The following is a 14,516-nucleotide window of genomic DNA, read 5'->3' on the forward strand; positions in this document are numbered from 1 at the left end:
CAACAAAGTCATCAACTGGTGTGACCAGATTCCCTCAGCGAAATTACACCTTTCACAAGTTCTCTCGAAATTAACCAAGAATAAGGCAGTGTCCTCTCCAATCTTGTACGATTTCATCCACTGGTCCATCCGACATGGTTCGACCTCGCTTGATCTGCTACGGTTGTCCGCTTCACTGCCCGCTGCTGGACGCGAGTTCTGAAGTTCAACTTGTAGCTCTGCCATCTCTTTCTCGTGCTTTTCCCGTTCTCACTTACGCTCATGCTCACTCTCATGTTTGTGACGCTCACACTCCCATGTTTATTGTATCACCTCCCAAGCAATCTTAATTCTTTCATTATCATTGCCACTATCTTGAATTGCCTTTTCGATAGCTGGCTTTTTTGTCTTTTCGTCCGCCTCAACTACCAACTCGTCGCACAGCAACAAGTCTGACTTTGTCAACCTTCTAAGATCCATGGCAGCTGCCCTGACTGGTGGTTAGAACTGTTTTCCCTAAATAATTTATGCAAACACAAAATATGCAACAAATTCCCGATTCCTAGAACCATCAAAATAAACACGCAAAATTTGAAGTCTGGCGAATCGAAAGGAAAAGACCAGGCGCTCACTCACGGATGCAGCACCCTGGCATCCGGTTCATCAGTCCGCTGTTCCTGGTTCCTCTGGACTCCCTGGGTCGAAGGCGTTTTCTTCTCTGTTCCCAGTTCCTCAGGACTTGTTTGGACGAAGGTTCATCCTTGCCGCTGCCAGCAGTTATTAGATCTTGCCATTGAGTGCGGGAGTTGGCCAATGTCAGGAGGATTTTGAGAACTGAAGGTTTATTTACATTACTTACAGTAATAACACAAAGTAATGAACAGTCATAAAATCATCGACGGCCGGCAGCAAATCAGACGCTGTGGCCCGTGGCAGGAAGAGCGAAAAAAACTCTTCTCCCTGTCTGTCGCTTTTAGCCCCTTCGGTCTCTTATGGTCACATCATTTTAGGCCAATCGTCGAGCCAGCTCAGGTGTCATCATTTTCTTCCAATGGTAGGTGCCCGTGGAAGTGCCATCACATTCAGCCAATGGGAACGCTCCAAGGGCTCCATTGTCCGAGGGTTGACTTGCCTCCGGCGTCGCCTTCTTGCCTGGAGGGGCTCAGCTGGAGGAGACGGGTTGTTCTCAAACGACCTTCCAGAGCCGCAAAACAGCTTTGCTCGGGATCAAGTTCAACTACCTGGAACTGTGCCAGCCTCCCGTTGCATTTTCTGGAAGAGTCAAGCATGGGGGGGAGACAATAGTTCGACGTGCTGCGCACGAGGTGGGGGTTGCCAACTTGTTTGACGGGTCCGGTAACATGGTAGACGCACCCCGGTGCGCCATAATTGGAATGCAATAGCGATTGGATGTGGTTGGGGAATTTGAGTGATGCCAGGAAAAGGGTCCGTATCCAACAGAACGTACACACTGATACGCATCTGACACTACTCGCACTTTTCAACACTATTTCGGCTGCCGGATGCTTTCCCTGCATGGAAAGAAGCGATTGTGATCCCTGTATGGAGTATGGAAGCACGGTAAGGACCCTTCCTCTGTGGCAAGTTACTGCCCCACAGCTCTAAAAAGTTGCCTTTGTAAAATGTTTCAAAAAAAAAAAAAGATCAGTCGTTGTGTTCAGTATTTCCTTGAATGCAACAAAATGCTTGATCATTATCAATGTGGTTTCGGAGAAGGCCGGTCTACAACCAACCATCTCATGTGCATCGAAGCTAACATTTGAGACGCATTCGTACATAAACAATTCTTTTTATCTGTATTTCTCTATATAGATAAGGCGTATGTCACAATGTGGTGTTATGAAATCCAGCGAAACCTATTGGAAATGGGCACCAGCGGGAACATGCTGAACGTAAAGAAAGCTATTTGGTAGATCATACTTTTAGCTTCAAAATCGGCAATGTGTTGCCCCCTCCCTTCATGCAAAAAACTGATGTACCTCAGAGAGGTATGCCGAGCTGCACACTTTTCATTGTGAAGATGAACACGCTCCCAGCTCCACTACCACCAGCCATTTTTTATTCTAGCGATGTACTAATAGGATTCAAATCCTGGAACCTTACAGTGTGCTAGAGGCTGGTACAATATGGCTAGAACAAGTTGTCTAAGTGGGCAGACGAAAATGGGTTTAAAGTTAACACCCAGAAAAGTTCTTGTATTCTTTTTACGAGCAAGAGGGTCTACTCCCAGAACCCAGTCTTGAAATGTATGGAAAGCATATACCTGTAATTACTGAGCATAAGTTCTGAGGCATCATACTTGATTCCAAACGAACCTTTGTTCCCCACATAAAGCACCTGAAGGTCAAATGCTTAAAGACAATGAAGCTGCTGAAACTTCCAGCACACACAACACGGGGCAGTGGCAGAAACTGCTTTAATGTATACAAAAGCCTTGTATGTTAGCGTTTGGACTATGGTGCCCTAGTTTACCAGTCCACTACGCCGTGTGCCCTAAATATGCTCCATCCTGTGCACCATCTAGGCATCCGACTTGCTACAGGAACTCAGAACAAGCCCTGTGCAAGTCTCTATGTGGAATCAAATGAGTGGTAACTCCAACTGCAAAGGTTGTACACTAGTTTCACATACTTTTTGAAAGTACACTCAAACGCTGATCATCCATCTCACTTGCGTATAAACAATGTGACATGTGCCACATTTTTTCGTAATCGACCTGCAGCGAGAGAGCCTTTCTCGTTGCGTGTGCAGAGTCTCAGCGATGAAGTGTGGGTACAACTCTTTGAACATCATCTGATGCCTCCAGCAAAGCTGTTACCACTGTGGCAGTGGCAGCTCGTAGAATGTGACACATAATTTATTGAGATCACTAAGCGTGCCCCAGATGAACATATTAAGATGCACTTTCTTGAACTTCAGGCAAAATACTCGTGCCCTGAGTATTACACTGACACATCAAGATCACATGCCGGCATGTCTTATGCAGCAGTAGGGCCATCCTTCTCAGAGTGTGAGATTCTGAATCTGGAAACAAGCATCTTTACGGCTGAGGCCTATGCACTATTGTCGGCTGTAAAGCAGATCGAGCAAATAAAAATACAAAAGGCAATTATACGTACTGATTCCCTAAGCGTTGTCAAAGCTTTAATGTCTGCAAAGACATAAATGTATACAGACTCCCTAAGTGTTGTCAAAGCTTTAATGTCTCTGCGAAGACTTAACAATCCTGTAGTAAATGATCTATTCTCGTTTCTGTATACTATGTATGCATCTAACCAGCATGTCGTCTTATGCTGGGTGCCCGGCCATAGAGGCACTGCGGGTAATATGGTTGCAGACAAACTTACTATGTTCACAACAACGAAAGCCTGTGAATCTTCTGTAGCTATCCCTGTGACAGACGTGAAGCCATTTTTATAGAAAAAGCTCAGACATTTTTGGCAATCCATCTGGGACAATGAAACCTTGAATAAACTCCATTTAATCAAGCCACATTTAGGTAATTGGCCGTCGATAACAAAAACGTGATGAATTGATGTCCTGTTCTGCCGAGTGAGAATAGGGCACACATATGGGACCCATTCTTACCTATTGACTGGTGGTGAACCTCCCATTTGTGGTAGAGGTAGCGAGCAGCTGACCGTTCTCTATGTTTTGCTGGAGTGCTGGGAGGCAGAAGTTGAGCCAAGAAAGCACTTTCCTGCAGCTTACCAAAAGCATACTCTTCTCCATCCAGCAATGTTTCTTGGTGTGGAACCGCTTTTCAGTGCCAAAGCTGTCTTAAATTTTCTAAATGAAGTGGTGTTGCATGTAATTAGCCCACAAGATTCGGAGCACATCCTTCCACAAGAGGCTTCTGCTGCGATAGCAGAGTTTTGTAGAGCACGCGTCTCCAGGCTCTTGTGTCTAAGGGCCTCTATGAGGCAGTAGTGCTACTGACATTTATACATTTCGGTATATTAATCAATTGAAACCATATATCTGATGTAAATAGCACACCTTGCCAGGCATTATCATTATTTTAACACATATATACTTAACCCACTTTACAACAATAGTTTTTAGGCCTCCATACAGCTACACTACATCTGTACATTTACCATTTGTCAGTGACCAAATCATCGACTACATTAGAGCATTGATTGGCGCTCTTTGGCCATTATTGGCCCTTGTGCCATAAAACCCCACGTCATCATCAAGTGAAGTATAATGAATAAACGTGGTCGGCATAGTGCTTACTGGTTCGGGAGACAGAACAAGGGGGATATTCAGACGTGCTAGCCTTGTATCAAAACAGGCAAAACCAAATGAGTATATTATGTAATAAATTGTGTCTTGTTATGCTTCTTTTTTTTATTTTTACACTGTGACACAGCACAAATGTCATGAACTTCTTTGGTGAAGGCATTGTCTCTTGGCCACAGTGGTGCCTAAGCAGTGGATTTGTAACTGAAGATAATAAAACTAGTCTGGTTTACTCAAGTGTATGTAGAAGTTAAGCTCCTGTAGCATTGCAAGAATATCCACAAAAAGTTGGCTGCTACCCGCTGTAGTTGTTCAGTGGCTATGATGTTAGGCTGCTGAGCACGAGATCGCGGGATCGAATCCCGGCCACGGCGGCCGCATTTCGATGGGGGCGAAATGCGAAAACACCCATGTACTTAGATTTAGGTGCACGTTAAAGAGCCCCAGGTGGTAAAAATTTCCGGAGTCCTCCACTACGGCATGCCTCATAATCAGAAAGTCATTTTGGCACGTAAAACCCCATAATTTAAAAAAATGTTGGCTGCAAGTATAGTACTAAGGGTAAGCACCAATAACTGTCTTGTGAGCTAGGGTCCTTGTTCACAGTTTTGCCACTTGCATAATTTTTGGGCTTGTATGTTCACCTGTCATTCCTCATCATGTCAAGATGTCCAGCAAGAATTTTTGTTTGTCTGTTCCTTCTTTCACTGCATGCTCGTGTAGCAATGCACTCTCCAATTACTTTTCATTAATTTTAGTGGTAATCTTATGAATGACCATATTAAGATGCCAACAAACGTATCTTTTATGTGCCTTCCACAAAACCACAGCCGTATTGTGAGGGACATGATCATGTGACTCAGTCGCAAAACATGCCAAGTAAACTAGGGTCTATGCAGCTTTGAAATCTAAGCACAATTTTTCAGATCTAACACAAAATGGCGTGTCGACTAAGCTGCACTGTAGTTGCACCAAAATTTTACATTTTGTTGTTAATTCCACTCATTTGGTGCTTAATAATTAACAGTATTAGCGATGAGAAGGATTCATAATTTCACCGACAAGTGGTTACTCGCGAACAGCAGTAACAGCAGTTGCATTACACTTTATCATGTTTTGCATCTGTGACGCATGCTTTACACTGTCTTCCTGCAAAAGAACCTCATGATCGCTTTTCAGAGGGAAGATTTAATCTTTAATTTGGCTTGGAAAGATGTAACTATTCCTATTCAGTGCATTTGTAGAAAACGTGAAACCAGTCACAAAACATCACTTTGTCAGTGTAAGGATAAAATATTCTGTTGACTGAAAAAGAAAGGGGGCAGATAAACATTTTTTTTCGTTTTTTTTAATTGCCCCTCAAAGATATGAGAAAATACAAACACTTCTTAGACCAATAGCCAGAATCCGGTTGCGGGTCCAGTGGGTAATTATTACTCATAAGTAAGGCAACTCATTAGGGATTCAATGGCTGCAAGAAGAATAGGCAGGATGCATACTTTTTATTGCGTTTGTCTGCATCTCCTTTGTTTCCGTCTAACACTTTCGTTACTTATTTTGTCAAGCAGCAAGAAGCCTATATGTCTGAATTTTAATATATTGATTTTATTTTTCTGTTTTTCTGTTCACTATTTTCTTGCTTTCTAGTAACTTTTGACTTGCATTATGCCTAACCATTTAACACTGATCTGTCACTTACTTCCTGGTGCTGCAATTTGCCTCTAGTGCCGCATTGGAGCAAAATGCAAAATTTTTCTGCAATGTCGTTAGAGTGCAGAAGAGTATGCATTTGGGATGGTTGGTTCATGATTATGAGCAATAAAAAGCAGCGCTAAACAACAGGATGAGTGAAGGGACACAGACTATAGTGCTGACTAACAACCAAAGTGTCTTTATTCTTTTAGTCAGCATATATATACTCCGCCTCTATCTCAAACCACAGAATCAACAGAATTGGGCATGCGCAGGGGGGAGATTGCAATTAATGCAATAGGAAGGCAATTTCCTTTGGAAGGAGAGGAATAGAGGGAAGGCTTACACATGCTTCGCCGCTAACATGAATGTGGAAAGCTTCGGAAATAAGGCATGTGCGGTCGTCGCAGTAGTTAGGAAAGTTAAAAAAATGCTTTATACTGATTCCGGCATTTAAAGAATAAACCAAAAGCTTTATTGCACAGAATGGGCCTTTGTGAACATGTTCATGTGAAAATCTTGGTGGACTTATGTGTAATTAATTAATTAATTTGGGAATGACCATTAGAGGCTGCCAAGTGTTGTAACTCGAAAACAATAATAGAAGAAAAGTGATTTCCGTTATGATATCAGCAAAACAGTTCACACATGCATGCCTAATTTCATCAGTTTATTCCAATAAATAATAATAAAAAGTTTTCATTGCCATGTCCCCCTTAAATTTTTTGAAAATGAGTTTTTTTTTTAAAGAACTTGTTTAACTTTTTTTTTCTTCTGTTGTGTTTCATGTAGGAAGATAATGTTTTGCATAAGTGTTGCAAAGAGATTGTTCTATGTTTGACACTTTTTTCAAATTTCTGTGTGAAATAGAAAACGTGCCAAGACGCATCAAAGTTACAAAATTTTTCTGATTTGGGCCATGTTTGTAAATTTGTTTACATTTTTTCATTTGTGGATAGCATAAGAAAACACAGGGAACTAATTTACTGTGACGTGTATTAAAATGAGCAGAAAAGGTTTTCGACACAGCATTTTTAGTGTGCATTTAATTGGACTGTGAAATCGGAAAATATTGTGGTAAGCAACAGGAGGACACTTGCTCTGCCGCCTTTAAATATTTTTTTGGCTTGCTGGGAACAGCTCTTTTTGGGATTAAAATTTTTGGTTCAGTGCATTTTGAATATTCCTACATGACATATAAAAAAACAAAACAAAACAAAAATATCAAGTGGACATGCATGTTTGATGTCTCGTGGAATCACCCTAGAAATAATCAATTTACCTATTTATTAGTATTTAGATTGCTCACATGTGCACACTTTTTATTAGTGCTTGCTCTCTTTCTTTAAGTTGCCCTATTTATGTAATAATAGGAGGTCCTGTCAGCTTTTTCTGAACTCCGGGACCTCCTGCTGTAATACTTATTTAACATGTAACTCCAACATTACTTGTGAAATAAAATACTACTACTACTACTAAACTTTTGGCAAATCCATTATATTGGACTTTTGTTTATTTGGACTTGTAGACGATCCCTGCTGAATCCAAATTATTAGTTGGCAACAACTGTACTGGTTTGAGATTAAGTGCTAAGCACCTTGTTTTTTTTCAGTATTCTTTAACTAACTGCTTCATCCACTTCTTAATACTCGGCATTTCTAACAGTTAAGAGGGTGTATAACATATAGTGCTGCACCCCTGCACATCTTTCTCGATAAACGGAATTCCTGTTTATCGGAAGATTACTATGCTGTTCCTTGAGGTTCTGTTTAACTAGATTCTACTGTATATTTAGATCCACATAATTGTGTTTGGGTTGCCGCTATCAGTGTGTAAAATTTTGATCGTTGTAAGATATTTATCGGCATGCATTGGGTGCTTTTGTTGGATGATTTATTTTTCTTACGAGTTATTTCACAACCATATTCTTTTCTCAGATCATTGCTTGCTTGTTTGTAATCATTATTTATTTTCTGTTCGGCAAAACAAATCGATAGAGCTAACTTTTAGCATTCGAATGTTTGCTAGAAGAAGAATATGCAAAACTAAGTTGCTGTGTGTCAGTGCTGTGCCCTACAAACCATGTGGAATAACTTTCAGGTCAGAATTGATCAAGAATGGCTTCATTGGCAAAGCTCCAAAAATTACTTTTGTGAGAGATGTTACTCATGGAAGAGCTGCTGAAGTGGAGCGACTTATTGACAAAGTTTGTGCTGACTTGCCACCTGATTTGGACCATTCAGCTAGCAGAGACCTGCAAGCTTCCGGAAGTGTGAGTAAACATAAAAAACGCAACCACCTGTTAATGCTACTTTGTGACTATTTGGTAGGCCTTATTTTGACTGCTCTGACCTTAAGTTTCCAAAGTTTTGCAATGTGTGTAGTCATAGGCAAATGAAATGTGAAAAAGAAATTACACAGTAGAACACCTTTCCCAGGTGATAACTTGAAAGCATGATCTTGTACCCCTACTTATCTAGCTACGAAAGTTGGTGTAGGCCTGACTGAGTGTGCTAGCGGAAATCATGCTGATAATGCACATATTGGCAAAAGCAGGAATGAAAGAATGTGTTCTAGTTAGCCTTAATTTGTTCGTATTTCAATTGTCCACGAATAGTACAGACCTTGTCATTGTAAACACAAGACATCTAAATTTGTCTGGCCTGTGAAGCTTGAATATTGAGCTGGAGATACTGCTTGTACTCAGTCTAGGTTCCTGCTTACAACAAGAAAGGCTTGCTCCCTACAATGAATATTTGTTATGGCATTCATAAGGAGCTAAGACATTTTGCCAAGTTTCAGTTTAACTTTTCAATAAGTGTTGGCTTTACCTTCAAAAACATGAAGACAGCAATCATGTTTGTTACAGTAGCACCTCGTTCATACGTCTTGAAAAAAAAAAAAAAATGCGAGAAAAACGTGCGATCTGAAGTAACTGAAAAAATTTGGCAGACCCAATTATTGTTGACATCTATGTAATGCGAAGTGTCGCATGAATCTTTGCTGCACGAGATGCCGATGCACTGTTGAGCTGGTGGTGCGCCAGCGGCCGGAGACGCGTTTTGTTGTTTTCCTATTGTGTGGTGTTTTAAGAGGGCAACGGGAAACCAAAACGAAATCGAGCTGGTGGGCAACGCCGGATGCCCCGAAGCGAAATGTGATGCCCCCATCGCACCGCTTACAGCAGGGAATGGCGGCCCGTTTTGATTATCGCCTACTAAAAGCACACAGTACACTACCAACGGAACTACGCTTCACGTGCTGTAAAACCGATAAGTGAAAATGCTTATCGCAATAGGTTTGGCGGCAATAGCTGTGAATGCGGGGCGCGTGCGATGACTCGGGCGGAGATTTGCTGGTACCGGAATAAGAAACTGTGCGCGCCATCATTTTCACATGAGACGGGCGGCTATAAACTGTTTTCGATCACGTGTGCCTCGCCCCTTTTCTTGTTCACCTGGGATCTAGGGGCCGGAAAACGTATACAATCGCAGTCTGCTGTAGGTAACGGTGGTGCGTCTTGGTTATCGCCTATTAAAAGTGTGCACTACGCTTTTGAAGGCACGAAACGCCGTGAAACAGGCGAAGATGCTTATCGCAATAGGATTGTTGGTGATAGCTGTGAATGCCACGTGCGAAGACCCTGGAGAGTATTGCGGTGAAGTTACCGTGGCGGATAGCCATATACTGTTCGCGATCGTGCGCGCTTTGCGTTTTTTCTTGTTTACATGGGATTTAGTGGCCGGAAAATGTATCATATGATTGCAGTTTGGCGACGTACTGAACATTGATGCCGAAAAACTGTTTTCCAGGAACGTATGAACCGGTAAAAAATGAGCATAACTCTATTGGGTGATTTTTTGTGTTCACGATTGTGAACGTTGGGCGCCGGGAAAATGTACGTAACAGGAACATATCAACGAGGTTATATTGTATGTGCTTTAAACTAGTGCTAACTGTAGCTACTAAGTACAGTGGCTGTGAGGAAAAATATAGAGGGAGGAACTAGTACGTGAGGTAAGGTAGAGAGGTTGACCGCAGGTGAAACTTCTTTAGCCTACTACTCTGCATGGAGGGGAGGGAAAGACGAAAAAAAGTGTTATGAGGTATTGTAGTGAGGCAGTAGGATGTGAAGATGAACAAATTCATGTATGGAGTGTGTGTTGACAGCCTCAAAGATAAACCTGTGTTGAAAAATTTAATGAGGCAATGAAATATTTTTCTGTGAAAATGTGGAACATAATCTAGAATTTGTGACTATATTTAGTGTTGTATATACAAGTGGCTGCTGCTGTTTGTGACCCCCCAAAAATTATGGGGTTTTACATGCTAAAACCACTTTCTGGTTATGAGGCACACTGTAGTGGAGGACTCCGGAAATTTTGACCACCTGGGGTTCTTTAACGTGCACCTGAATCTAAGTACACTGGTGTTTTCGCATTTCGCCCCCATCGAAATGCGGCCGCTGTGGCCAGAATTCGATCCCGCGACCTCGTGCTTAGCAGCCCAACACCATAGCCACTGAGCAATGATGGCAGGTAGACTTTCGAAGAGTGAAATGCTTAGACTTCATATACTTTGTATACACTCTGTTGCACACCTCATTGCTTCCGTCGATGAAAACACTCTTCAAGAACAGCAGACGCTCCAGAGGTATCAAGTATGACGCCATTTTGAAAAGGCCCCAAGATGACAATTTTGTTTGCTTCTGTGATTGGCTGGAGGAGTAACACAACCCCGCGCAGTCCGTGTGTCTTGGTTGCGAACTGCTGTTTTTTTTAAAGTTGTATGCTACTACAGAAATCGTAATTTTATACTTTCGCTTGTTTACTTGTTCTTGGCAGTGTTCTTCCTGTGCTTCTTTCCCACGTGAGTCCATTTGATGTGGTTCCTCGTTTGCCAAGTAAAGGAGAGGTGTATCTCACAGGCGTACCTATGAGATTCACCTTATTTCATTTTTTTTACAGGTTTACACGTCTTTATGGCAAATGGCGGTCGGTATTCATATTTGTACTAGTAAAGGTACCCCCCCCCTTCATTTGCATTGAAAAGTTACCTTGGGTGCCCCCCGTGTAGCAAGAAAGAAGCTTCTGGGAGAGGTCGACCCGACGACTTGGTGACCAAAGGAGCACCCAAGCACCTGGGGCGAACTTAATATCGCGGTGGCACTGGTCGTAACGCTCTTTTTGTATATGCTGCGAGGCTAATATATGAGATCGGGCGACTTGATGCGCCATGTGAGCACGATCAATGACTTCACAAGCGTACTCAGTTCCAACACATGGCACAGAAGGGAGGATAGTATCAAACGGCAATGTGGTGTCACGACCATACAAAATATATAAGGGTGAATATCTTGCGGTGTCATCTTGGGAAGAGTTATACGCTAATGTCATGTAGGCCAGCATGGCATCCCAGTTGCGGTGATTTGCTGGAGACGTACATCAACAGCACCTCTGTGAGTGTTCGGTTGAGACATTCTGTAAGACCATTCGTTTGTGGGTGGTAGGTGGTGGACAGCTTGTGCTCAGTGGCACAAGAGCGGAGGAGGTCGTTGACAACTCCAGACAAGAATGAGCGGTCGCGGTCTGTAAGTAACTGTCGAGGTGCACCGTGGTGGAGAATGACATTGTGGAGGACAAAATCGACAATGCCCTTGTTATTGCGTAGCGTGTCGCATAATCAGTAGCGATGGTGATCCATTTAGTTCGTCTAGTCATCGTCGGATAAGGGCCAAGCAGGTCAAAGCTTACGCGAAAGAAAGGTTCAGAAAAAACTTCAATTGGATGGAGTTGTCCAACAGGTGGCAGGGGAAGTTCCTTCCGGCGCTGACACAATTCGCAAGTAGCAACATAACGACGCACAGAACGGTAGAGACCCAGCCAGAAGAACCGGCGTCATATGCGGTTGTATGTATGTAAAACTTCAAGGTGTCCCGCCGTCGGTGCATCGTGAAGTTGTTCGAGAGTGATGGATCGCAGATGACGAGGAAAGACAAGAAGCAACTCAGGGTTGATATTGCAGCGGTAGAAGATGCCGTTGTGCAGCACGAACATGCGACGCGTGCTGTCGGTGGTGCCAGATTGCACTCCACTGATGATGGACTAAACTAAAGATTCGTTCGTTGTTGTTCAGCATGCATGTTGGTCATGTCAATAAAAGCCATCACGCAGGTCACCAGATCATGTGCAGCAGGATCAGGAGGACCCACGGAGTGATGAGAGAGGCAGTCAGCGTCCTTGTGGAGGTGTCCAGACTTGTAATTGACAATAAATGAAAATTCCTGGAGCTGCAAAGCCCAGCGACCAAGCCGTCCTGTCCGGTCCTGGAGGGAAGACAGCCAGCAGAGTGCATGGTGGTCTGTATTCGAAAACTGTAACTGTAACCAACCGAAAACGTGCGTCCATACAAATATGGCCGGAACTTGACAACAGCCCAAACTAAAGCCAAGCACTCGCGCTCTGTGATGAAGTAATTTCTCTCGGCAGGTGACAGCAGGTGGCTGGTGTAAGCTATCATGCACTCGGTACCATTCTGTTGTTGGGCGAGAACAGCACCAATGCCATGGCCACTTGCGTCAGTGTGGACTTCGGTCGGTGCAGGTGGATCAAAGTGGGCAAGTATGGGAGGGGTGGTCAGAAACCCGATGACAGCAGCGAATGCGTGAGCCTGCTCCTTGCCCCATGAGAATGGTGTGTTCTTCTTTAGATGATCTGTCAAAGGCCGAGCAATGTCGGCGAAGTTTTTGACGAAATGGCGAAAGTACAAACACAGGCTGACGAAGCAAGTGCACGTCTGAAGCAGAATGTGACACAGGGAAACTGCAAATGGCGCGAACTTTTTCCGCATCTGGTTGCACACTGGATGCATCAACGAGGTGCCCCAACACGGTAATCTGATGGCGCCCGAATTGACACTTCGTGGAGTTCACTTGGAGGCTGCTTTTCGGAAGACCGCAAGAATAGTAGCGAGTTGGGTAAGGTGGCTGGTGAACGTGGGAGAAAAAGCAATAACGTCATCAAGGTAACGAAGACAGGTGGTCTATTTGTAGCCTCGCAGAAGACAATCCATCATACATTCAAATGTCGCAGGAGCATTTTATAGGCCAAAGGGCGTGACTTTGAACTGATATAAACCATCTGGCGTGATGAAGGCAGTCTTCTCGTGGTCCATTTCATCAACTGAAATCTGTCAGTAGCCAGATCGAAGATCAATGGACGAGAAGTATTCAGCTCCGTGCAAGCATTCCAAGGCACCATCGATGCGTGATAGCGGGTAGACGTCTTTTCGCGTGATCTTGTTTAAGTGGCGATAATCGACGCAACAATGCCAGCTACCACCTTCTTTTTTCACAAGGATGACAGGCGAAGCCGAAGGGCTGGCTGATGGTTCGATGACCCCTTTGCGGAGCATTTTGTCCACTTCTGATTGGATGACTCGACGTTCAGCATGCGATACCCGATAGGAACGCCGACGAATAAGATTCCTGTTTCCAGTGTTTATACGGTGGTGAACAACAGATGCTTGACCTAAAGGCCTTTCGCCGAAATTAAAGATGTCACTGTACAATTCAAGCAGGTGACGTATGTCCGTGGCGTATGCAGAGGTGAGGTCAGGTGCAATCATTTCCACGAAGTCATCCGTAAAGGTACCAGAGCTGTGAGCTGCAATTGGCGCTAATAAACCACTCTCTGCATTCAGACTGTCAATGTCAAATTCGGAACTACTAAAAACGCTGGCCAAGAACATGCCAGCCGGAATCACTTGAGGGCACAGGCTGAAATTTAGAAGCGGTAGAACAATGCCATTATAAGTAAGTGGTAAGTGAATACATCTACTTAGGACAGGTAGTGACTGCGGATCTGGATCGTGAGACTTAAATAATCAGAAGAATAAAAATGGTCTGGGGTCCATTTGGCAGGCATTCTCAGATCATGAACAGCAGGTTGCCATTATCCCCCAAGAGAAAAGTGTATAACAGCTGTGTCTTACCAGTACTCACATACAGGGCAGAAACCTGGAGGCTTACGAAAAGGATTCTACTTAAATCGAGGACGACGCAACGAGCTATGGAAAGAAGAATGATAGGTGTAACGTTAAGGGATAAGAAAAGAGCAGACTAGGTGAGGGGACAAACACGAGTTATTGACAACTTAGTTGAAATCAAGAAAAAGAAATGAGCATGGGCAGGACATGTAATGAGGAGGGAAGATAACTGATGGTCATTAAGGGTTACGGACTGGATTCCAAGGGAAGGGAAGCATAGCAAGGGGCGGCAGAAAGTTAGATGGGCGGATGAGATTAAGACGTTTGCAGGGACAACATGGCCACAATTAGTACATGATCGGGGTAGTTGGAGAAGTATGAGAGAGGCCTTTGCCCTGCAGTGGGCGTAACCAGGCTGATGATGATGATGATGATCAGTATCTCTCGTCATCCCCCCGTAGGACACTCACGGTCCCACAATTTTTATAGCAATGCCTTCCGCTCGATTCTCTGTCACTGTTCTCCACTGTTCACGGCCGGCTGATCCCGTTGGTAACTGGTACGGAGCGTCGCTTCCACGCGAAAAGCACGAA

The 14,516-nt window shown here is 43.6% G+C and overlaps 1 protein-coding gene across 2 annotated transcripts in view; it reads left to right on the forward strand.

The window, feature by feature from the left end:
• The window catches only part of LOC135900038 (putative ribosome-binding factor A, mitochondrial), a 30,160-nt gene that overhangs the window by 14,866 nt on the left and 778 nt on the right, over positions 1-14,516 (forward strand). For both annotated transcript variants that reach the window (XM_065429459.1, XM_065429460.1), the window contains exon 5: positions 8,038-8,209. In XM_065429459.1, the coding sequence (XP_065285531.1) occupies positions 8,038-8,209 (172 nt within the window). The remainder of the gene's footprint in view (positions 1-8,037; positions 8,210-14,516) is intronic.

The sequence above is a fragment of the Dermacentor albipictus genome, chromosome 1 (assembly GCF_038994185.2).
Source record: "Dermacentor albipictus isolate Rhodes 1998 colony chromosome 1, USDA_Dalb.pri_finalv2, whole genome shotgun sequence".
Taxonomy (NCBI): Eukaryota; Metazoa; Arthropoda; class Arachnida; order Ixodida; family Ixodidae; genus Dermacentor; species Dermacentor albipictus.